The 25,948-nt window shown below is 47.5% G+C and overlaps 2 protein-coding genes across 3 annotated transcripts in view; one reads left to right on the top strand and one right to left on the bottom strand.

Moving 5' to 3' along the window:
• LOC144137284 (ATP-binding cassette sub-family C member 2-like) overlaps positions 1–25,948 on the top strand; it is a 105,743-nt gene that overhangs the window by 78,828 nt on the left and 967 nt on the right. Inside the window, exons 11-12 of the mRNA XM_077669459.1 lie at positions 1,981–2,147; positions 7,657–7,851. Coding sequence (XP_077525585.1) covers positions 1,981–2,147; positions 7,657–7,851 — 362 coding nt within the window. The remainder of the gene's footprint in view (positions 1–1,980; positions 2,148–7,656; positions 7,852–25,948) is intronic.
• Positions 17,948–20,994, bottom strand: LOC144137257 (uncharacterized). Of its 2 annotated transcripts, none has more exons than XM_077669457.1 (3): positions 20,727–20,994; positions 19,874–20,053; positions 17,948–18,668 (listed from the first exon to the last, which is right to left on the bottom strand). In XM_077669457.1, the coding sequence occupies exons 1-3, from the start codon at positions 20,782–20,784 to the stop codon at positions 18,460–18,462; spliced, it is 447 nt and encodes a 148-aa protein (XP_077525583.1). In that variant the 5' UTR covers positions 20,785–20,994; the 3' UTR covers positions 17,948–18,459. The 2 variants fall into 2 exon arrangements, with proteins under 2 accessions (XP_077525583.1, XP_077525584.1); XM_077669458.1 differs by having other exon boundaries at positions 19,878–20,053.

Below are 25,948 nucleotides of genomic sequence, written 5' to 3'. Positions count from 1 at the left end.
GCCTACACAGTCCATGCCCTGTATCCAAACATTGCGGCGACTGATCGTCCCTTTCTTCCGGCCTGCGTTTACGACGCTTGATTCGGCGGTGGTGATAACAGTGGACGATAATTAACCCTCTACATTTCTTAACAATGCGTGCACATTCTAAGAGAAGGAATAACCGCACTGTGACTAGCACTACCAAATACAACCGACGACCACATACTTTCCTCCACGTAGACCGCAGATAAGCGACGCGCAGCGAGCGAAATTCGAACTATTCATACCCAAAAATGGTGTTTAGGTTGTTTATTTTTATTTCTTTTGTCTAACAGTAAAACAATCACAGATAGCATAGAGTTAACATAAAATAAACTAGAATTGGTTTGCATCAAACATAAATTTGTCTGGGTAAGAAACTTTTTTTTCTTCCAGCATGTTTTCAATGAGGACCAGCTATTCTTTTTCCTTTGAAAATCATTCATTCGTGGTAATAAGACATGTATAAACAACTTTGCAATCCAATGATTATACTTCCTTCCTTGTATATGAGTGATCATGTGTATAAACTTCTCCAATCTAAGGAACTATTTTTTGAAACTGCGGAGGGTCAGGAAGCGGCCATACAACGCTTGCAGGCGGAGCTTCTCTCGTGTTCTTAGTGTCTCGATAACTATAGGTACCTGTCTCTTGTACGACGTGGATGCAGGATGAAGGTTCTAATGTTGGCCTATTTCCTTAATGTAACGATACGATTCTACAGGGCGTCTGACACAGTGACATTCTGAGCAACCACACTGCTGACAAGAATGCTGCTCTAACCGTTTTCAACAGTAGGGTAGACGTCCAACAGGCCTACCGGGTCCCGTATCAGGACCTGAAGCCAATGCTTCTTAACCCGAGGCAGCAAGGGCATGGCGAAGAAATGTATTCACGTTATAAAACCACAGATGGGTACATGGTCGGGAGCCGCACAAAAAAATCACTAATTTTTATATGCAGAATAAAATCGGTGACAGACCGGTGAACCATTCTTTTTTACTAAATGACACCGAACCTCCAATCAGCAACAGATGTAGGGGACGACTGTCAGTCCTTCATGCCCTAGTTCAGTGTACAACATGTGACGCCTGAAGTGGCAACACTTTGCGAAGGTCTACACTTAACAACCCTCAAAATTGTAGCATATGAACCTATGTAATTGGCAAGTTACCTGTCACGGTACCTTCATAATATCGAATATTTAATATTCATCAACAGTAGGTAACCTGCCCGCCGCGGTGACTCAGTAGCTAAGGCGCTCTGCTGTTGAGCCCAAGGACGCGGGTTTGATTCCAAGCCGCGCCGGCCGCTTTTGTGATGAAGGCGAACAGTGAAAACGCCCGTGTGTTCTAGATTTTGGCGCACGTTAAAGATCTCCAGGTGGTCAAAATAATCGAGAGCCCTCCACTACGGCGCGCCTCGTGACCTGTGGAGCGCCGGTGCGTTAAACCCCATAATCAATCAAATCAAGCAATCAAAATGAATAACCTCCGCTCCCTTCCGGCCCATTGGGGCAGAGGAGGGTCAGTTCTATCCGCTTTGACTATCATGGCCCTTCTTAAGCAAACGGGCATTCTTTGACGCTGATGAAGCTTTCCACGACCGAGCATCTTCATTTTAATTTATAAATGTTGCAGTAGTAACACTTTAGAATTACGGCGCTCTATACCCACATACCAACCACTTTTTGCACTTGCTTTCATCTGATTTTTTTATTTTAACCCGAAGTAATAACGAAATACTGCGCGCCTAATATTCGTGCTGTATGATTTCAGAAACCTGAGACCCATAAAACGCAAATGTTACTATTCAATATTTGTCACTATTTAAAAGAACAGATGGTAGTACTTAATAGGTGGGGTCTAATAAAGTATGCCAAAGAGAGCCCTCGCGCTCTGCTCATCTCATGAGTACTTTTGGTCTTCCGTATTGCCTTTACGTTTACTCGCCAACCAGGATCCGTGTCTCATGCGTGGATCGCTGCGCGACAACCTGGACCCAACTCACCAGCACACGGACGAGGAAGTGTGGAAGGCGCTGGATGACGCTAACCTGAGAGACTTCGTTCTTGCAAATCCGGACAACCTGCTACTCAAAGTAGAAGACTCTGGGAGTAACCTCAGGTACCGCACCGATGCTAGCGCTGAACGAACAAATAACAGCAGAGACAAACTAAACTAGCGCCAGTCTCGTAGCTCTCCCTATGTACGGTTTGTTCAGCGCTAACGTATTTCTGGAACATTGTTTGCAAAGTCACTGTATTGCTACTCACGCTTACTGCACGCAAGTTATGCGCGTAGATTACTTCATGGCTACTCTTTTCAAGCAAAGCCTGTATTGGCTCACTTGTGCCGTCGGTGGTGGCGTACGCCGAAGTGCCTTCCGGCAAAGCCAACTTTATCCGCGTCCGTTATGACGACGATGATGATTATGGTGGTGATGATGATGATGATGTCATCGAAGTCTTTCGCACGTACATGCTCGAGGGAATTGGCCAGGGCTAAAGTGTTGACTGTGCCAACTTTACCCACGTTGTCATGGGGTGCAGCTCTCTCCCACCGTTCGCAGCTGTCGCGGGCACGCGCGCACAAGTATCGCACTCTACCACGCCAGAATAGGAGCCAGTAAGCATCGTCCCTCGAATCACGCCACATCGCAGGTGCGGTCACTCTCTCTGTAGGGCACTTCACCTTTTAGAGCGGAATCGGCAGGCCACGTGGTGTTCGCTCCACAGAAAAGTTGGCAGCCATTCAATAACGTAAACGTTCCGGATAATCGCTGAAGGAAGACGTACAATAAAGTATTTTCCAAACAGGTGCGTTCGGGTAGAGCTCAGCGACATGAAAGGATCTTGTTTTAGTCGATCGCTGGTTTTGCGTTTTCTTTTCGTTCATTTTGTGCTATTTTTGCAGAAGTGTTTTCGTTTTCGTTTTTCGGTAATTGCGTTTTTCCTGAGTAGTTACGCAAGTACTACTTAACAACTCCGAGTAATGAACAGAACCGCGTGGCCTTTGTCCGAAGTTTGAAGGGCTCACGATGGGCACTTTGGTGCGAAGCAAAGGGCTTCAAAGCAAGGTCGAGGTGGGCAACTCCACTTATGAGTGAGTAGAGAAGGCCAATGGCAGGGTGCACAGTACGCTAGGCGAAACTGAGAGATTCTAGGGGCAAGAGAGATATGCTGATTCAGGGAGGGTTTACAAAGCCCGCTAATTGAACCTATATGGCATCGTATTTGAGAGAACTCACAGTGGGCCTACCACAAGGTGGTACAACATACAGAAACCACACTTAGGCGGAGAGGACGGGCTATTTTCCGCGAACTGTCGCCAAGGCATATTCACATGGAGGTAATCAGATGAGTTGGTGTACTTTTTGGGAAGTCGTCAGCGGTAGTTTGCGTTTGGCATATCACGCCCCAGCACCAGTCGTTCCCCGTTAAAAATCGTTACCCGGAGCCTGAAAGAATTTCCAGAAAATCATGGTATGAAAGCCTTTATCTCCTTTGCTTCTCTGGAACGTTCGTCACGAGTACCATAATCGACAGAGTCTGTCGCAGCTTATCAAGCATAACGCATCTGTCATTTGGATGGTTGCTCTTTCACTGTATATCAAATTTTTGTTCCAAATAAGAACGCCCGATATTGATTGTGCCTTCGCCGTCCACTCTGCTTTCCCATCTGAGTAGCACAATCCCGAAATCCTTCAAATGACCACCTCTAGTCAAACGTTCCTAGCTTCCTCAGTATATTTGGTATAAGCGCCCTGTTTATTACAGGGGGCCAAGTTTCGGTAGTATGTCACTGCGCTGGCGTGGGAAATGGTGCATACGGGTGTTTCAAAGTCGGATTTGTGTGTACAGATATATTTACGAATATACTGCAACCAATTTCGCTCAAACAGCGTATGGCGCTTTGCTTTTGGTATGCGATGTTGACAACGCGGTGGCAAAGTTCTTAAATCACGTTCAGCCACCTCCATTATGCTCTGTGTATTGTGAATGGTTTGTGCTTGTAAAGTAATTAAAAACACGTTACCAGCGAAAAAAACGACACGAACTAAGAAACAGGCAAACAGGACGACCGCTGCTAATATGTTTTTAAGTCAACACCAACTAGCCCAACCTTCGGCCTTAATTATGAAGGAATCTTTTTCTACCCTGTAGAAGAGTGAACAGTTGAATCACACCAATAACATCACTGTAGCTTCATACTTCGACTCTATCTATGCACCTCAATATACACTGTACGTTCAGTTGGGTCCGGTTGAAACGGTACATCTGCTTAGCCTAGTCTCGCGAGACCACTTCTGTGTATTCCACAATACGCCTTCTTATAATCCGTGCCAACGCTCCCCGCCTGCGCAGTAGAGCGTTAGCACAACTTCGCGAATGCCGCTGTTTGATTCCAGATAGAAATTATGGGTTTTATTCAAGATAAAAACTCATAGGCTAGCACCGGTCGCTAGGCGGTGGTCACTCGCCACTGCGCTCCTACTTGTAAAAAACCTTTTATTTATTATTTTTTATTATTTATTGGTTCCTCAATAGCTTCGCCTTGGGGCATTACATGAGGGGTGGGCGTGAGTACGGCTAATATCCCGCAACATCATTGGCATGTTCCAAAGGTCCGCCTAAAACACTGCGAATCGGTGATAATGGATGTTTCAGAAGGCAGGTAATTCCAGTATCGAGCAGTGCGCAGAAAAAAAACGATTACTGAGTAGTAGTGCAAGCATACTAAGGATACACTGCATTAAGATGGGTGGTGCTCTCTTGGTGTGCTGGTTTTCGATGGGCAAGGAATGTAAAATCTTGTGATGAAGACAAAGCCGTGCGATCCTGCGACGGAAAACAAAAGTGGGAAGGTTAAGCTGCGTTTTGAGCGCGGAGATGCTTGAGCCATTGGTGTAATCGGGAGGTATAAACCTTGTTCCTCGATTTCGGACCGATTCCAATACATTAAGCAAGTTATTTCAAGAAGATCAAAATTAGCATTAGCATACCCAAGCTTGGGTGAGACAAAAGTTATGTAACCGAGTAGTTTAACGGGAAAAGGCATCAGGGCAAGATTTGGGCGAAGATATCCACGCACCCGGATAGCGGAATGGTCTATGCTAGTTAATGAACTGAAGTCCATGAAATATGAACACCAATTTTTTTTTTACGAAACGGTAGTGGTCATAAGATTATTATTATTATAGGTCGGTAAGAAATAATTACGGCCATGCTGAAAGGATATTAGCTTAGGTTTAGAGACGTTCAGGGGCATGAGCCAAGTGTTGTACCATGGTTAAATGCAATTAAGGTGTTCTTGTAGAGCGGAAGTGTCAGACTTGTTAGTGATTACACAACAAATTACACAATCGTCTGCAAATAGACCGATATAAGAGGAAATGTTAGAAGGCAATTTAGTACCATATATCAACAAGAGCAATGGTCTCAGAGCCCTACCTTGCCGTACGCCTGAGACTGCAGGCGCTAAAGATAATGAATGAAGCTTAGCGTAGACGAACTGCTGTCAGCCTCTTTGAAAAACTTGATTCCAGTTAACAACACATGGGTGGAGGTTAAGGGACAATATTTTCAGTATAGGCGAGCATGGGGAACGTTTTCAAAGGCTTTCTCGAGGTCAATAAATGTTGCATCCGTAGGGATGTTGCAAAAGAGATTTAAGTGGATGTCGTAGTGTGTGCCATAAATGGTCTTTCCTGAAAGTATGCTTTTTTGTGTAAAATAAAATCATAGATGTTACGAATGTGGCAATATGCGAGTGTAAAATATGCTTTATTTTTTGCAGCAAGCGCTAGTGATAGAGATTGGACGATAATTGTTCGGGCATGACCGGCTTCCACTTTTATGGACTAGAACAACTGACCTTTAAACAACCTAACCGTTAATTTACCAGGCTCTTCCGATAGTACTATGTGTGGAGACGACACACTTCTTTTTCTCATCAAACGGCTTCGAAATTCTGAAAACTGTCGCAAACAAATACGTGGTGTACCTTTCAGCGTGGTTAAAACAAAACAAGCTCTAGATAAATGCCACGAATAGAACCTATATAATATTCCGCCCCATCATTAACCCCTTAAAACGAAGCTGTCAGTCTCAAATATGAAGGCTTTGTTATTTCTTGTCTAAAGAAACAAAAGTTTCTTGTTTGGTTCCAGGATGAGTTAAACTGGTCAGTAGACGTAAATCATTTAGTTACGTCTGCGGCACGAACAGTTGGACGCCGTTATCTCACTCAGTTCCGTTATGGTCCCTATTCTATTTAAGACTAACGTACGGAATCTCGGTGTGGCAAACAACCCTACGAAATACTTACAATGAGCTTGTTGTCCTGCAAAAAAGATCTAACGCTGTTTCGAGAATTTTGAAAGAAAATTCCAAGATCTGCGAACTTCACCCTTGTTCTAAAGAAAACTAAACACTTAGAACTGACCACTGTATTACTTTAGACTTGTCCAGATGGTACCCAAAAATAAGTGGTATGTAGATCGCTACGCAGAAAGCCATCACGGCCGTGTACTGCGACTAATAAGACGTACACCAAAAATAAAACAAATTACCGTAAACAATTAGCAACTTAACAAGTACCACATGTCTTCAACATCCCAGTTTCATTTAAAATGTAACTCCAGTACAACTGCCTCGAAAAACTAAACCAAGGTGAGCTTTATAAAAAATCAAGTAAGATATCCCAATCACTACGTTTGTCTTATATTAAACAATATAATCAGTATTATGTGCAGAAGTAATTTTTCCATTTTTATGCATAAGTTCAATCAGTCAAGAAAGGCGTCGTTTTCTGTGAGAAGGTTCTGCTGGCAACATGTATTTCAGAAAAAAAGTTGTTTCGAGATATCGTACAAGTTTTGATTGCCATTGTTACAAATGTACGATTTTCTTTTCATTTTTATTTCTCTGTATGCCAGTATGTTATTTCTAAGCATTCATATTTGACTGAGACGCGTCTCCCGTTCTGAACTCGTAAGGGTCAAGAGCCCCCGTCAAACAGTGAATGCCTTTAGCTCCTGCCGGCAGAGCAGCCATTGCAACACTAGGCACTGAAAAATAGTATTTACTTTACTTTCCACCACTACTGGGGTAAGCATCCAGAATTTCAATATTCTTAAAAATTAGTTGCCAGAGAAGGCTGAAAATATGATTAATGTTTTAATACCATAGTATTAAGCACATTGACACAATTAGATCATAATTGTTTTAGCGAATAAATCACCTTTGATCTTCCGTATTATAAAAACACTATAGGGTTCACAGCTGGGTGCGGGAAGGCTGGTGCATGAGGAATTTCATGCCGAAGTGCTTCAGTGGAAATGGCGCTACTTCAGAGTCAGGAACTAAAGAGCCAGTCTCATCGCAAAGCCATAAGAAGTTAGACCGATCTGGATTTATACTTTTACAAAAGCGCTTAGTTCGATGCGTAGAAGGTAGAGAAGCTGAAAAAAAAAATTACGTTTAGTCTGTCGCGTTAAGCTGTCAAACTCATTGTTATTACTTTTCTACCAACGTGTAACTACGGTTAGTTTGCATGGATGCTCGGAACGAATGCCCAAATGCTGCATAATATTTTCCCCGAAATCAACTCTTCAACGCCACCCTTTTCCCAGCATCGGCCAGCAACAGCTGGTGTCACTGGCTAGGGCTCTCCTGCGATCTCCCCGCGTGCTTCTGCTAGACGAAGCCACATCACACATGGACGGTGACACCGACAAGCTGATCCAGGACACAGTGCGCAAAAGCTTCGCCCGCTGCACCGTCCTCACCATCGCGCACAGGCTGCACACCGTGCTCGACTACGACAAGTAAGGGGGCTGGAGTCAGGGCAATATTCTAAATGCGAAGTTACATCTTCTGGAGAATTAGCTGCTAGATCACCTAAGCTTTCTAGAAGTAGCGGATGTAGCGACCCTACGGCGAAAGGCGATTAAGTTGAGTTGAGTCGGACTCGTTTGAGATTGAGTTTACGCCTGCTTAAATGCCTACCAAGGATTCATCTTATTCACCACTAGCGGCATTACCATTAACACCGCCTGTAACATAATTCAGAGTGCGGATCTTACTCTAGCACATTTCGGAGTTCACGGAGTATTCGCCGACCCTCTGCTTCAGCAGCGCTGGCCTTAGGAAATTAAATTTTTGGAGGACGATAACAAAGCGCCGATTTTGAAGCGAAGATTTCTATGCCGACTAATGGCGTCTGTCACGTCGAAAATGCACTGCAGGAAATCAAAATTTATCAGGCGATGGTGATGATCGTGGGTGAACTGAAAGTAAAAAACGCTTCCCGTGGTCGGAATTGAAACTGGGTTAAGCGACGTATCGCTGATTGCGTCATTCTGATATGGCCGAAGCAATATTGATTTTCAGACGGATGCATGGACGTACGACATAAGACAGGAAAATCATCCACACCTTCGTCTAACGGCGACGATGGTTAAATGCGAAATCAAACGGCGAAGGGTCAAAGTCACAGCCACTACGTTTAAAAGTTCAAACTGCGTGTGCGTAAAAGACAATGCTCAATGAGTCAAAGTACAAACCGCCTGCAAGTCGAAGTCTAAACTCCGATGACAACCAAGGAACCGCTCCGAGAAAGTTCCGCGTTGAACTATCGTCGTCGTTAACGTAGGGGTCCATTATTTTGATTCATCAGAACCAATATAATATCGAGCATTTGACCAGTGTCCATGCGGAATATAATACACAAATCACTTTTGCCGCCATGTTGACATCCAGAAACTGAAAATTAATATGCACCAACTGCACAAAGCAGGCTAAGATATCACATCAATCGCTTTTCCGCAGTTTGTCACCGCTTCGCTATATTCATATCAAACCAATGGCATACATCTGCTTCCCGTGTTCAGCAATTTGCTAAAGTGCAAGGTTGAATTCAGCAGATAATTTGAGCCGCTCGATAAAGAACGCAAGCTTTGATTACGCTCTGTAACTTATGAAAGTGTAGGCTCATAACCTGCCGAAATTTGTTTAGGTATTAATGGTAACGACGTTCATAGTTTCCCATTTAATATTTTAATATAGTGGTCTTATGTTGATTATACCCTACTTAATTCTGGGTAAAAATTGTCCCAGAGGTTTTTCTGCATTATTCAATCAGATTTATTGCAAAACTGACGTTCCCTGACCTTACCCGCAACATATTTCACTTGTCATGCGCGAAGCAAGGATTTTTTTCTTTTTTTTAATAACAATAACTGCGAGGGGGTTCATTCCTAACACCATTCCAGGCAGAGCGATCAGCACACGCCGAGAGGCGGTACATAAAAGGCATGGATTGACAAAACCTACTACCAGACGATCCCACATCCAAAGTGGGAAACTCTACAGTGAGTCACGCCAGTAATCTAAGGCCAAACCGTTAATGCGTAAAAATCCCCAATGAGTCAGAACATCTGGACCTATCCGACTCAGAACATAAAAACCTCCAGTACCTCCGATTAAGTACAGAGGCAAATCAATTCTTGTAGTTGCTGCATAACGTAACGTGTTGGCTCTTCTTACTGGGGGTTCTCTAAACGCATAGGAGCAGGCAGGCTTTGCGTATTAGAGTAAAAGCAGGTTAATTCGAAGTTAATTCGAATTAATGAAAGTTCGAACTAGCGAACGCTAAGCACAAAAGCTATACAATGCGATTGGGGAGCAGTAGACCATGTCAGCAGCAGAATTCTTGAAAAAGGCCGTGATGGAAACATGCCTTTTATGCTTAAAGGCGAAAGCTAACACTTTTTTCTCTAGCGAGCGAATGTAGCGGAAGGCCTCCTTTTCACGTACGCCCAACCTTAAGAAGAGACGGGTAGCATTCCATCCGGTCATTATCCTTCCGAGGGATGGCCGCACTGGTGATCCATCCCCCACCTTCTCGTAGTCACCCCAGCGACAGGTACTAACATCACCTTCTGACATCAGAAATGATGCCATCTATCAGCGCACTCCACACCCTGAACTCGTGTCCACATCGATGTAGTCCGCACAGAACCAAAACGTCCGCTGAGGGGTTTTAGACTGCTTTTACCCTATTTAACTTCTCTCTCTCTCTCTCTCTCTCTCTCTGTTTTCCGCTCCTTTCCGGACGCGAAGAAACCTCGTGTGTAGGCAGTGGGTCCGTTTCTCTGGCCGTGCGTCAGGCCCCAAGCTGCTTTGTGCAGGGTGGCGCGTAGTCTGCATTATCCGTAGCAGACTCCCCTTGCGTTGGATTTATAGGCTTTTCAATGCCTGTGCTTCTATGGAGACTTGGCCGGACGAAATAGTAGAATTCGAATTATCCATACGTACAAATTATCCACACATACATACAAATAGCTTTCATTGTGTTATGACTACGACCACAATGAATTCTGTTCATAGGAGCAATGACTGCCGACGGAGGGCATCCCAGGAACGGTTTTCTAAGCATGTTTGTTAACAGATGTGTGTTAGTAATCTGTTAACATGTGTGTTAACATGTGTGTCCAATTATTGTGCATCCTAGCAACTATCTCTGTATTCTGCTACAATGAGTGTGTATGGATGACAAATTCCCATTAAAAATGACCTTATAGCTATAATACAAAGAGAAAAGCTAGGCGAGAAAATTACTCAGGAGATGTGGGTGAATGATACCCTTTACAATGATCGTACCGGAAGAACACATATTACGATATACGCATGCCGTCCATAGCCTCTCCTACTTACCGTGTCATGTGGCTGCCAGGTTTCAAACCTTGCCACATGTTCTGATCTCCGACACCTTTGACGGCGCTGAGTACCAAGAGATCGTAAACCGACTAAAGGAGCGAGGGTGTACGTCTATTTAGTACGGAGTTTAAACAACCGCACGCAGCAGATTGAGAAGCAATATCTGAGCACAGTACTTCGCACACGTGGAGGTTAATTCTCCTTCGCTAGATTGGCTTTCTGGCTCGCCGTGATCGATGAAGTCGCGCTCACATTCTGCCATACCGATGAACATCCATACAGATCCTCAAGTTAACCGCTAGGCTATATATGTTTTCTTCTCCCTTCAAACGTAATACAACTTCCAAAAGAAAGCGAATACTTTTTTTAGATGATAGTCTTTCTTAAGATACTAATACCAGACAATCTTGGTCTATCAGTATGTCTTTCTGTCTGTGTAGTCCCTCGAGTCAGCCACCCGGGAAAAACATAACAGAATTTTCAAATGAAAAGTTTATTAGACATACGTTCCAAAACCACTAGAATAGGTAAGCCACCGCAGGCATATCAAGTTGACAAAAAGAAAACCTCAGGCATGTCTGAGGGAAAACATCAATGTATGACTAGTACTTGTCAGTGTTCTTTTAATTAAGCATGTATGTCCGCTTGATATTTGAGATAGCAAATAAAAACACGCGTTTAAACAATATCTTGACCCAAAAGGCAATAAACGCTTCTAGCGGTATTCAAATAAGTCCAATATTAACGAAAGGTTGATTTGTGCAAACCTCCACCGCGCTTTTTGTAAGAGCAGCGAGACGGGGGGGGGGGAGGGGGGGGGATAGTGTGGGAGGTGGGTAGGAGAGAGAAGAGGGGCATTTACCTGGCACAGGCGGCAGGAGATTTCAACGACATTTGCAGCGAAGTGAGCAGACACGCGGCCATTTTATTATGCAGCATGTCGAGCACTAAATATCAGTTCGCCTTTGGATGACCGGTGTCGAGGCATCAGTGAACTAGAGTTCCCGTATATAGTATCCCTAGGTGTGCAGAGTTGCGCGTCCAACCGCCATCTTGAGTTCCAAAGTCATGCGGGAAAGCCGCCCGTCACGCATTTCGGAGCAGCCGTGCCGGTTGCAAAGGCGGGGGTAGAGAGACAGAAAAGACTTTAAGTGGCCCGAAAATTATGAGCGTCCACGATCAGAGAATGTGGTTCGCTGATGGAGCCTTCTCCTATTGTGCCGGCTGGAGGGCCGCTACTTCATGAGTTGTTCTGCGCCATTGGCTGGAGCCATTTTTTTCGAGTCTCCGGTCTCGTGAGAGATGATACGCAACCAAGAACATTAGCCTGCTTTCAGGCGTATATTCGTGGGAGATCTGTTCACGGTCACGAAAGTTTTCCGCTACCCTAGACACATACAGCTTGGCTTCGAAACACGTCAAAGGAGAGACTAGGCAAGACAGATCACGGGGCTTGCTGCGTATAGCTGCGCCCCGTCTCCAGTGTTCCTGCCTGGCATTTGGATCGTCTCGTTTTTGAACATGACATTCTTTCTTTGGCTCCTTGGACGCGAAAATTTTGGTCTGTCTGTCTGTCTGTCTGTCTGTCTGTCTGTCTGTCTGTCTGTCTGTCTGTCTGTCTGTCTGTCTGTCTGTCTGCCTGTCTGTCTGTCTGCCCGTCCCTCGATTTAGCCGCCTTACTAAAGTTTAGGTGTGGGTATATAAGTGAAAAGAAAGTAGACGCCCAGTAACTGTCTATCGTAGGATGGCACCTCAACCGGGATGCGAGAAGGAGAAGAATATAGCAAAGGTAAAGAAAATGAGTGTAAAGGGTAGGGTTATTTAGAGAGGCAGGGGGAGGAGGGCAGGAGAATGATGGGAGGAGGGATTACAGGACGGTATGGAGGACGTTTCGGTTAGGTAAAAGATCAGAGACCGGAGTGTCTTTTCTTCTACTGAAGGCTGGGCCTTGGGCCTTGGGATCAGTGGTCGTTCTGTAGTTCAGGCGTTATGAGGCGAATGTTGAAAGTAGTTTCGAGCGAGGGCCCGAGTATTGTGAGCGCTCTACTGGAAGGTGCTGGATGGTTTATTTTGCAGTACAGTTGTGGCAAATTAGTGGCAACCGAATCGAAGGCAGAGTAAGAGCCCCCTTTCACAGCGAGAAAAGCCTTTGTGCGGGAGGGGGTGGAAGTGGAGGCCAGTTGCGATGCGAGAGTTATGGGTGGATAGAGGTTAGCTCTCTTCAAATGATAAGTCCGGCCTCGTCAATCCGGCCGACCTCCGTGCAGGGGGTCGGAGAGGGGGGGGGGGGTATTACGTGCTTCCTTAGCTAGGGCATCGGCCGCCTCGATTCCGGGGGTGCCAAGGTGGGGTGTTTCCCTGTGGAAATCTATGCGTTTCCCGTGTTTTGTGAGGTGCAGTGTTTTGTTCAGAAGACTTTTAATTGCCGGTGAGGCCTTCTTTGGGAGGGAGAGTATGCAGAGGTCGGCCCGGAACTCACTCACTATGACTGCTTTATGTATCTCGGGTTGGTCTGTGATGAGGTCGCAGGCGAGATGCAGTCCTCCGATGTCGGCCGTTGTGGAGCAAACATTGAACTGGAGATGGCGGAAGCTCCGTGCGCCATATACTGGGATAATGCAGGCTGCTGTAGCTGACCCTCCCCCAGGGAGTACCGATCCTTTAGTGAAGATCTGCGTAAAACCAGCAATGTTGTCGTGGACGTTATTCAGTGTCCTGACGCAATGAGTACTTTGGGGCATTGTGTTTTGAGTGACCTCCGGGAGTGAGGGGGTTAATCTGGATCGCTTCAGTGCAATGAGAAGGGGCGAGATCGTAGTGTTCAGTCGAAGTGACCTCGCCAATAAGGTTTTCAAACTGTACAGTACTTTTTCCCATCTGGGAGTGTGGGCGCTTGTTGAGGCGTGCGAGTAGGAATGCTTCATCACAGGTTATGTGCAGCCTCTCGATGCTCTTGAGGGCAAAATTAGTTGCCAGGAGAGAAAGGGGCCAGGTCTCTGCTTCGGCATAGGTTGGTCCGATCTGTGAGTGGCGGGGTAGGGCGAGACAGCGGCGGTAGATGTTTTTTGACTTATTCCAATGCCGTTAGCGGTGGATCCCTGACAAATCCATCAGAGAGAGGGCAAAGAGAGATGCCGAAACCTGCGAGGGAATGTAATATGCGCACTACCCAGCGGGGAGGACACCCTCCCGCTATCAGTTGGGAGGCTAACCTTGGGGTTCGTCTCATGGCGGCCAAAGCGGCTATGACAGCGGAGCGACAGGATAGGTCGTGGTCGATAATGAAGCCAAGGTACTTGATATATCTTACCCAGGGGACATGTTGGTCTGATACACAGAGAGGACGCGGAAGTCGATGGCAGAAGAGAGAACCCCAAACGAACAGGGTTTGAGATTTTGTAGAAGATATAAATAAAGCGAGATCCGCAAGTCGTCTGTTGATAGCATTGATTGCCCTCTGGATTGAGGTTCGAATTTCGCAGAGGTTGTCGGAGACTTCATGGGCCCATAACGCGACGTCAACTGCGCATATAGAGGTGTTGACCGCTCAGGGGAGTTCCGAGAGTATGCAGTAAGGGAGTTGTCATGTGACCCAGTTAAACAAGAACGGGTTGAGTTTGCTCCCTTGAGGAATTCCGGTCTCCACTTTCCTGCAGGCACTGTGTAGGCCGACGCTTCGACTCTGAATTCTCAGTTGCTAAGGAAGTTACGGACGTAGAGGTTAAGGTGGCCTGTAATGCCTAGTAGTTCTAGGACCTAGATTATAGTGCTATGCTGGAGAGAGTCGAAGGCAGTCCCAACGTCCATGAAGAACACAATGCTCCGGAGTTGTGCTTCGCGTCCTCTAGGGTGGAGACAAGGTCGGTGATGGAGTAGGCGATGCAGTCGGCGGAGCTTTTGTTCTTCCAGAATGCTGTTTGCTGTTCACGGAATGTCCCAGCTATGTTGGTTATCCACTCCAGACGCCTTAAAATAGCCGCGAAAATTTTTGCAACTGCTTACGTGAGGGCTGCTGTACTTTAGGAGGATAGTTTTTTGGAGGGCTTTCCTTTTTTAAGGATGGGGACTATGCTTGTGAGTATCCATTCGGAGGGTAATGTGTCAGAGAGCCAAATTTTGTTGAGGACATCCTTTAGCGGGGAGACTTGAGGTGGGCCCAGGTTTTTTTGGTGATTGGTATGAAAACCCACTGTAGCCAGGGGCACTACACGTCTTTGAGGAGTTGAGTGCGGTTCGAAGTACGTCAGAGTGATTGGTTCATTACATCACTACCGTATTCGCTCCGCGTCACGCTTAGGGAGGAGAAAGAGGGCTGAGGAGGAAAATGTCTCTGGGTTAGTGGGTTTGGCTGCAGCTTGTATGTAGGTGCGCCCGTTGTTTGATGTTCGTCTGTTGTCTCCCTTGCTGCCCGTACGCTCAAGACTAGCTTGTTTTGGGGGGGATCCTTTTTGCCGCCGCCTCCATGAGAACTTTTAAATGCGGAGCATTTCTTAGGCTCGCCAACGCCTCCGTCCATAGGCGTCCGCAGCTCATGACGTCACGTCGAGGCGCAGGTGCGCGCCTCTCCCCCGTACCCTCCTCGCTCTCAACAACAGCTGCGGCGGTGCGGCAGGAACGCGTCTGCGCGCGCATGCGCCGTAGCTGCCCCGTGCGCCTCGTCGCTCTCAACAACAGCTGCGGCGGTGCGGGGGGAACGCGTTTGCGCGCGCATGTGCAGTAGTTACCCCGTGCGCTCCGTGGCGCTCAGCAGCAACAGCGGCAGGTGTACACGTGATAGCGGCGTGCTAGCGGCGTGACAGCTGCGTGACAACAGCGTGGTGGGGGGCGTGGAAAGGTCGCGCGCTTGTGTACGGAAGTGCGCGCATGCGTGTCTCTCCCCCATACTCCTCTCCCTCGACAGCGCGCGCAGTGTATATAAGCGGCGGAGCGCGCGTTCGAACTTCAGTCAAGTGCGTCTTTGCTTGCCTTTCGTTTGGCTCCAGATGAAGTATAACCCCCGAATTCATAGATGTATCTTCTTCTCAACTTAAACCGAGCTTAACTTGCCGCCGTCTAAGTCGGCTTCCCTCAATTCATAGACCCAACCCGCTCTTCGATCGCGCTTCAACCGTACTTCGACTGATCTTGGTCGGCCGAAATTCAAGTCTGCTTCGTAGCTACCTTGAAGGCTTGAAGTCAACTTCGTCGCTTCGTTATTCCAACATGGCGCCTCGGCAGCGGTAGCGGCGCGACGTTGCGCGATGGATCGCCGGCTTCGAGGCAGTCTGTCGTGCCACTGATGTTGTGTTTGGTGACGCGTATACGACGAAAAGACGAACTTGAAGGCAACTTCGTCGCTTCGTTATTCCAACATGGCGGCTCGGCACCGATAGCGGCAGCGGCAGCGGCGCGACGTTGCGCGATGGATCGCCGGCTTCGGGGCAGTGTGTCGTGCCACTGATGTTGTGTTTGGTGATGCGTATACGACGAAAAGCCGAAAATACCGCTGCAATCGTTGAGCGGCCACCAAAGCCGGTGTACGATGATCGCCGGGGACTGCCACTGCCTACACTGCAGCAGCTGATGCTGACCCTCCGTTTTCGCCAGTTTTTACGGCGCCGGCTCCTTTCAAGCAGCTACGGGAGACTGGTGAAACCTACTGTGTGCCACACCGTAAAGAGGGTGACGGAGCTGATCGGAAAAAAGCCACTGTTTGAGCGGCTGGTGCACTTCCCGGTCGCGTCGAGGTAGTGCTGCAAATAGTATTATTGCCATTCACGGCCCTCTGATGACTGATATCAGCCAACTTGCTTTTGCGCTTCGGTATCCCTTGAACTTGTCACCGAGTATACCTTGTCGCATCCCTCCCGAAAGTGGCTTCACGTGGTTAGTTTGAACATTTCCTGGTGTTGTTTTTTCTCTTTGTTGCAACATTGTGTGATTGTTAACAGTGTTTTTGGTCTACACAGTAAATCCAGCGAAAAGGGAATGTTGTGCAGGTTATAGTGCGCAAGTTTCTCCTTAAGAGGGACCATGTATACAGCATACATCTTTGTTTTGCATTAAAGGACTGGCCTTCAGTTACACCCAGTTCTTCTGGCCCCAAAAGTGGTCTCACATGCACAAAGAGTTATTGCAGCTCCAATTTTTTTTACTCTACAGTGTAATCATTTTGTGAGGTAACCAAACAGCGTAGTTGGCGTGTTAACTGCATGCTAGCATTCAGGCAGCACAATCCAATGGAACCTAGGGCCCAATACAATTACACAGTCATGTTTATTGAAAATGGCTTTTGTCGACCGTGTACTACAGCACTAGTCCAGTCCCAGTGACGACACGGGCAGTACGAGTTGCTGGCTATAGTCTCCACTCCGTCATCTGGGGACGCCAACCCACACTTACCAGTTACGACGTGCTCGCTGAGATAAACGGGTGGTAATTTCTTGAACAATTATAACGAATAGCCTGATGTTACACGCAGTTATGTGGAGACCGCACTGAAGTGCTACTTTTTAAGCAAGCCGAAAAGAAATTGTGGGGAATGCTTCGGTGTCACTCTTTTTTTTTTTTTTTTTTGCCGCCTGAATAGCTGTCACGTAAAGACTGGGGAACGCTTCATCTTCGGGCTAGAACAGCAGTTATTGTTCTTGGCTTGCTGAACTAAAGAGGCCACCCACATTTACTTGATTTTAATCGGCTTAAATAAATGTTTTTGCAACAACCGGGTTGGCTTGCCGCAAACTCCATCACTGATATCGTGTGATTTTCACATGTTCCTCAAACCGTTATTTTCTTGTGAATTGCATTATCCTGCTATAGCCTTCTTGTGGGGTTTGTTAGCTTGATGCATGATAAAAGTGGATATTGATGACTGAACTTGGGCAGCGACTCCTACGTAGATTCAATACTGTGAGCTGGGGAGGCACATATTCACAAAACGCTGATGTTGCTCAAGCAGCAAACATCACTGCAACGCACCTACATGAACATCCACGTTTCAATTCGAATCAAGCAAGTAGTTCCCTGTCCGCTAAGTATTTCTGTATTTTATTCTAAATTGCTCGCCATTCTTGTTGCCCTTAGTGCAAAAAAGCTGCCACTAGAGTGTGCAAAGAAAAATACCAGACCAGTAACAAAATGCCTGTACGAAGGCATTTGGTTTTGTTCAAGTACTCCTAAAAGCTCTAATAGCCACATTTGTCAAATAAAGGCAGCAGACTGAAATCACAGAGCTTACACATACTTTTATTATTTCTGTTGCAAAGCCTTGGCCATAAAAATTAAAAAAACACTGGCAAAACAAGAGATCCAAACCTTTCAAAGACAAACACGTTTTGGTTTGCCTATGGACAACAAAACTCTAGAAAATCCAAAATGTCGTTTGTTTTTGTTTTTAAAAGTTCTTCGGCTGGTGTCCAACACAGTCCAACAAGAAACACCACTCCAGAAAGGACAAGGCCCTGACAACATCCTCCTGCTCGCAATACGATAAAATTCTCTCTCCCTTCATCCCGACTACACGGGCTCCTGTCGAATTCTCACTCCAAAGCCTGGGCGAGCAAAGTTTTCTCACGCTTAATTTTATACTCAGGAGCTCTAACTCAAGCTCTTTTTGCTGGTTTATCAGCTGGTCCTCTAGCTGTATTTTCTCAGGTGCACCTCCTTATCAGCAGAAGGTGCAGGTTGTGCTCCTCTTGCAGGAGCTCCACCCTCGTGTTATCGTCAGCCCAGAGCTTTCACTCGAGGAGAGCCATATGACCGTTTGGATGCCCTGCGGCCTCCGTAGCGGGCGCTGCTGCATCACTGCTGCTGCAACTGCCGGCTGCGGAAGCTGTAGCTGCCGCCACCAGACTTGGCTCCCAAAGAGACTCTCGTGGTAGACTGTCGTCTTGCGCTGTCACAGCCCATGTTTCCCCTGGAGATGAGTCTGGCTTGGATGAGTCATCTGAAATGAACAAGCAAACTATATCTGTTGAATGTGAAATCTTATGCGATATGTGAGTGCACGGAAGGGTAGGTGGAGGTGATCTTCCTTTCAAGGCAAAGGTGACGCCACTGCCTATTCCACGATACACAAATTGGCTGCCTTACTCTTTACACAGCCATTTGAGTATGTACGGGGAATTAAAGGGGCCATGTGAGTTACCACTCCGTTTTTTCAGCACATGGCCTGGGGCAAAACTTAGAGTTAGCTTAGAGCGTGCCATGTGACAGGTAAATGTGATGGCATGCAAGTAAAAAAGGTGCGCACTGTAGCTGCGGAGAACTATGTTTGTGGGGTAGCCGCGGCGTGACGTGTCGCCAGCCTGCTTGTCCAAGTAATTCGCACCAAAAGACAAAAAAATTAAAGTAAAGCAGTGTTTGGGTTTTCAACACTGCGTCCTTGTGTGTGTGCAACGTCTATTAGAGAGCAGTATGCCACAAGTGAGGCTGGTGTGCAGGACACGTCACTCCATCGTTACACCGAAGTGCAACTGAGGTGATTACGAGACGCACCGTAGTGGATAGCTAAGAATTTAGACCACCTGGGGGTCCTCAAAGGGGCCATTAAGACAAAATACACCTTTCTTCTATGTTTATGTATTCACTTGTAACTTCTACTGTTTACCCAACACTTGCTACTGCTATAAAAAGCATGTGCACTAAATGTAAATGCAGAGATCTTGTTCTGCAAGCTTTGTACTTTGCATCGGATTTTGTCGGCCTCAGCGAATTGCAGCGAGCTGCCAATAATACGTCGTCAGTTCAGTGCGGAAAAGTAGCTAGGGTATTGCAAACCCATTATCTGTTTTCCTCATTATTTCATTTATTTGAGTCAAGTCTGTGTTAAAATTTGTGCAGTGTTATTCTAACGAGGCAATCTTTCCAGTCAACCAAACTTTAATTTTGTCTTCACGGCCCCTTTAACATGAGCTGACCTTTCATTTTTCAGCCTCAACCAGAAAACAGGCTGCAGCAGCCTGGATTAAACCTGCATGCTAAAAAATGCGGATGGCCACTGCTTTTTCTTTCTTCTGCGGCAAAATGGATTCACACGTAATTAGGCCCCTGTTTAGAAACCAAAGCTAATTAATTCAACCACGAGCCCTCACTGCACTGCAGCTCAGAGATGTTGGACAGTTTTTTTCCCTAAAGATGGAAAATTTGTACCCACCTGTGGCATAAACACGGTGTCCCTGGTGCTGTCCACCATTGCCTGCACCAACTGTAGGACCAGTCGACTCTGCACAGGCAGCAGGTGGCGTGTTCCGACCAAGTAATTCTTGTTTTCAGGCCGTATGCCAACCATCTCCATGGTCGGCGACATGGGTCGAGGTAGTGGTCCTCCCCCTAGAAAGCAATGCGTAACACACCGTCAGTAAAAAAAAAAAAGGCTGGAGTGAATGTGAGCACTGAAATGGCTCTAACAGCAGCATTCCAGTGAAAATATTCACACGCACACACACATATACCTGTGCTTCTGTGGTCACATTTTGACTTCTCTTTCAAACTGTAGCAGACAGTAGTTGAAATGTGAAAATGAAAGCTTCACTTTAAGGCTGCTGTGCTATAGCTAGGGCAGGCCTCCACGTACTGCAGTATGCTGGGGTTTCACAGTACTGCCGATAAGCTCTCAGTACCTGGATGTGGACAGATTATTTGTCAGGGTTCAGAAGCTGAATCTGGCTGGCACACATTTCCTTTGTGCACATGATGCGCGGTACACTACAGGTTCGGTTACTAAATTTTGTATATCCTTGTTGAGGGGAGGTTTTTTATTTTGAAATGTTGAGATTCAAAATTCGGCTACGTTGAAACGGATTATTATTATATCCAAGAACGAAACAGGGATGACATAACATCCGCGGCCCTTAAGAACCGGCAAAGTTCTTTTAACACAGGAAAAAAATCACAGCAGGACGCGTGAAAGAAGCAGCTTTCGAACGTAAGGCGCGACGGCAGTAACATCTATCGGTAGCGCAATGCTAGGGTCTTTCAACGAAATTGCGAACGTGTTACTTACCGGCCTTCAATTCCTCTCGCTTTCCGCGGAACCATTCCTCGTTCCACTTCTGCTTCATGTTGTTCCAGCATTGTTCAGTCCTGCCGCGTCGCGTTTTGTGACACCAAAGACGGAGTTAAAATTCCGTAGCAACATCTCGCCACTGGGAAGCTTTCGCTGCAACGGAAGATACGTCGTCCTTGCGCTATAATTTGCTTCGCCGCGTCTTTAAAACCAACACAAGAAGAGTCTTTTCACCTTCTGTGAACCTTGGTGCAACTTTTCTGCGCATTTCTCGGATCCTTTTGCTGCGCACGCACAAAAATACGAAGAAACGAACATGAAACCAACGACACGCTGTTGAGAACGCCGATGCGGCTCGGTTAGAGATGCGTCGCTCAGGAGTGATCCGGTTCTTTTGAGCCGCTCTTTTTGAAGAACGAGTGAGCCGTGGCTCAGTAAAAGTGAGCGGCGGTTCTTTTGGAGAGAGGGAGACCCTTCTCGCCCCCTCAGTGATCAGTGTCGAACGGGGCGAGCCACAGCACTGCAAACCACTGCAAACCACTGCAAAGAGCCAACGGAGCCTAAAAGCCGGGTCAACGCTCTCTCGCGCCAGCTATTGCCGGCGCGAGAAAGCAACTCCACTGCCGGGCCAGCTGGGGCTAATTTTCCAAATTTCTCCAGCGCCCCCTGTCGTGGGAGCAGACAATTCGAGCCAGGAGAACCGGATGCAGTTTTGACCCGTTCATCGGCTCTTCCGGTGAGCGGATCCGCTCAGTTACTGAGCGAAAGAACCGAAGACCCGGGTCAAATGAGCCGTCGCTCTGCGCCATCTGTTATTGGCGCGGGAAAGCAACTGTACTGCCGGGCCGGCTGGGGCTAATTTTTCAAATTCCTCCAGCGCGCCCCCTGTCGTGGGAGCAGACAATTCAAGCCAGGAGAACCGGATGCAGTTTTGACCCGTTCATCGGCTCTTCCGGTGAGCGGATCCGCTCAGTTACTGAGCGAAAGAACCGAAGACCCGGGTCAAATGAGCCGTCGCTCTGCGCCATCTGTTATCGGCGCGGAAAAGCAACTGTACTGCCGGGCCGGCTGGGGCTAATTTTTCAAACTCCTCCAGCGCGCCTCCTGTCGTGGGAGCAGACAATTCGAGCCAGGAGAACCGGATGCAGTTTTGACCCGTTCATCGGCTCTTCCGGCTCTTTCCGCTCAGTTACTGAACCGAAGAACCGAAGAACGGCTCCCGCTCTTTTCGAGAGCCGCTCTTCGCGAAGCGGGTCTTCTGAGGCGCCATTTGGGAACCGCGATGACGGCGGCGGTGAGTGACAGATCGGGAGGCCGCAATGGCAGCAGTGAACGAACTGCGTCTGTATTTTCAAAGTAAGAGGAAAATAAACTCCTGTGACCATATAATTCACTAGAATAACTACAGTTACATTTGTGTGTGTAGCTGTTGTCCGAGTCAGGAACGAGCCGCATCTTCTTAACCGCTCAGTTCCGCGGCGATTATCGGCTCCCGGCGGTTCTTTGGCAGAGCGGCTCTTCTAAGAACCGACGTGCAGCGGCTGCTCGCTCGATTAGAGAATCGTGCTGAGCATGGCTCTGAAGGAGTCGTGTCGGCACGTTCCGGTAGAGTTATTAGAGGCGTATCGGCCGACCCAGCTGGGTCTTGTGTGCAACTTTCGCGTCATCTATTATCGCTGCCAGAAAGCGGACCCGTCGACCTCGCTTCGAATAAACTGAACAAAGTGTTGTTCACCACCACAATATTAAAATTAGTTTCTTGTATTATGTCCAGAATCATTTTTTCTGGCGTCACAGCTCACTAGTAGAGATCATATTTGTGAGGTTATAAAGTTGACAAAAAGTTGCATTTTCTTCTATATATATCGACCGAGAGTGATTCTGATGTACCACTGACACATAAAAACCTTTGTAATGATGGTGAGGCCAATTCTTTTCAGCACAAATACAGCGGATGTTGTTACAAAATAAATGACTAAATAACAATTGAGTACTAATTTAGATTATGGATGCTTAACACAGGTTACAAACCTAAATGAACCGCTGAACCGTTCAAATGAACCGGTTCACTTCAGTGAACTGAGCCGTTCTGAGCCGCTCACTGAAGTGAGCCGTTTTGCCCATCTCTAGGCTCGGTTGGCTCGGTTGCGAGCGCCCGGGTTGCCAGATCACATTCACTAATGTCTGAAACACGCGTTATGCTTTGACTGTAGATGATTGGGGATTGCTATTTGCTTAAACAGACCATTGTTAACAATTACTATGGGTGGTTTTTAGTTAAAGGGACTCTTTTATTACCTTGATTTGCATCTTAAACGAAATAATTCCCGGTTACTCTCCATCCCAGCCGCGTCCGTCGCCGCCCCGCTCAAGTCGCCCTCTGACTTGATGAAGCAAGCTCGCTCCAACGTCTATGAAACGCGAAGGTCGTCTTAGACCCGTTCAAGCCGCCTGCTGTCTTGGAGCTTACTTCATGAAGTACGCTCGCTGCTTAAGTTTAAGATAGGTCTATGAATTCGGGGGTAAGCGATGGAAGCAACAGTACCGTCAACAAGTAGTGCGACACAATGCAAGTGCAGCGTCACTCTTCTCGTTGAAATTAAGCATTCCAAACCCTCCCCACATCCCTACGGTAACCACAAACTACCCAATTACGCAACTTTCACGCAATACAACCACCCCTATGCGACGCATTTACTCGAGTTCCCCCCGTGGGAAGATGCGGGCGTGCGACTTTTTTTTCCTCGTCCTGCAAGCAGGGACATCGAGGAGAAGAGAACTTGTGTTCCTGGAGGCAGTTTGCGCAGTTGATTGTGTTTTTCAGCAGTCCGACTTATCGTGATCGTATGCGAATTGTTGGCAACGGGTGGCGTCGAGGTTTCACCTGGATGTGGCTGAATCTGCCACACTTAAACCATTACAGAGTTCGGGGCGTTGTTGGGTGGACGAGGGAGTGGACGTTAGGAACTAAATATGATTGGGGAGTGTGCTCCCAGTAAAGGTAAGAAAAACGGATCCCACTTCTGCTCGCATCGACGATCTCTTTTGAGGTCCTGAATGGGGGACCAATTCAGCGGCAGTGCCTGGGGTGCCGATGCTTCTGACGACACCAGTAATTTTGCTGGGCTCCTTGGAAGCCAGTTGTGGGGCCACAGCTATGCCGTGCAAGGTGGTCATCGCTAAGAGGGCGATATTCGTTTTGCTGCTCATGGTATCAATGTCCACGATGCGTCTGGCTTTGTTCACCCTGACGTCCTAGGTATTGTAGAGTTGCTCTGTAGCAGTGGTAACAAAAAAGTCTCTCAGGGTACGGTCCTCTAGTTTCAGTACGACTGTGTGCAGGGTGTTGTTTGTGGAGCTCTAAGGACGTGAACTGGGTGGACGAGCTGGTGTGGCTCGTGGGATCGGCTTCCCTCTAGGGCGGACAGGCGGGAAACAGTCCGAGCTGGTTCGTGCGACTGCTTGGTTTTTATACCTTTGTCAGCGTGTCTGGGGGCAGCTTTGTGACTTCGAAACTGGGTCCAAGAGGTTGTCTTCCTCTCCTGAAGTCATCCAATGGGGCCAATTGCGTCTTGTATGCTTGTCTCCCCGAACCATGGGGTGTTGTAGCTCCCACTGTTGCCATCAGCTTGGGAGGCAGTTTGGTGAGGATTTTCACGGGGCTCAATGGGTTCTGCGACGTGTTTCGGGGAAGGAGACTGCGATCCTTTTGAAGCCGTAGTTTACAATGCGCGAATTTTCCCTGCCTGTGCGCGGGCTCATGATGCGTCCTGCTGGGGTCATTGTACGCAGTGGAAGGTTGCCCAGAAATAGGAGACTCTCCCGCAGTCAAGACAGCTCGTTGAGTGCCCTGCGGGCGGCAGGGGCGTTCTGCTGTTCGAGCCAGCCTCGTTCCAGTGACTAGGCGGGGTTGTCATGGTGGTCGCCTGGTGTTGCGGTTTGTTTTGAGCTCAGTGGAATGGGAGGTGCTCTCGGAACGTCGCCGCGTTTTTTTGCTGGCTACACCTCCAGACCCGCCTAGAAGCAGCGAACTTGTAAAAGACACTGTCGCAGTTCCGCCTTCGTCTTGGCCATTCGAGCTGCTAGAGGCGTTTTGCCTCGAAGGGTTCCATCGTGGGCGAGGTCCTGCCTCTCCTGCTCCTTCCTGACGCGTTGGTTGGTGAGGCGGAGTTTGGAGAGCTATCGCGAGATGACTCTGCTTCCGAGCGGGGATCTTCGTTTTGGACGGTAGAGCTTGCGCCTATGTGGCGAAGTCAGCGTAGTACGATAAGTAAGTGGTGATGCTCCCGTGAAAGCCTCCAGTTCACGTAAAAAAATGGGACTGGGTGGGGTGGAAGAGGGGTGAGATGTTTGAGAGCAAGAGGGTGGCAGTTGCTCACCAGGGAGGAGGCTGCGTGAATGTGGGAAGACACCTCCTGGATTGTTGGTAATCCGAGAGGCGAAAACAAATCACGGGAAAAGCACGGCCGCGCGTTAGCCCTAGGGGGCCGAGAAGTTCAACGGCGGGCACACAGGGACGGGGAAATGGAGAAATGTTCATGAAAGGGAGCACCCCACACGAAGAGAACACAGTGGCAACAAGCCTCAGAGAGTGAGCCAAAGCAGCAACAGCGGCGGACACGGACGCGAAGTTCACGAGTGCTTAGACAAAGTCGAGGGGAAACGATCGTGCCAGCGAGCGCCACACACGATGAGAACGCACTCGCAACGCTCGTGACAGCGAACTGGTCGAACTTAGGCTTCAGTTAAAGCAGCTTTTGCCAGAGATATTTATATATGCTACTCCATTTCTGAACATATGAAGCTAGTGGCAATGTTGACACTTGTTAACATTGTTGAGCAAAAACAAACCTTTGCGCATATCTGAGGATAATTATCAATACACAAGTGATATATCTAGTGCTACTTTATTACACAATACATGGACGCTTGGTTTCTGCTATAGCAAAAGAAATACATCAACCGTAGACAACAAAAAGTCCCGCTGTCGCCGGCTGTCGCCCGCGACACTATAGCTCCTAGCGGCCTTCCAAGTTGTTCAACGCTAACGAAAAATTTCAGTAGAGGGCCCGAGGACCGCGCGTGGAGAATTACCTCATCGTGTAGTAGTGGATCGCGACAAACTTGAACGTATTTACGTGGCAGCGGCGGAAGGCGACTATCGTCTTTAGGCGACATTTGAAACGACGTCAGCATATACGCGGCATATTTTTAAGCAC

The sequence above is a fragment of the Haemaphysalis longicornis genome, unplaced genomic scaffold (genome assembly GCF_048455015.1).
Source record: "Haemaphysalis longicornis isolate Haplotype H1 unplaced genomic scaffold, Haemaphysalis longicornis Haplotype H1 scaffold_1, whole genome shotgun sequence".
In the NCBI taxonomy this organism is placed as follows: Eukaryota; Metazoa; Arthropoda; class Arachnida; order Ixodida; family Ixodidae; genus Haemaphysalis; species Haemaphysalis longicornis.
The sequence above is the reverse complement of the archived record's forward strand: the minus strand, read 5'-3'. Positions and strand labels throughout refer to the sequence as shown.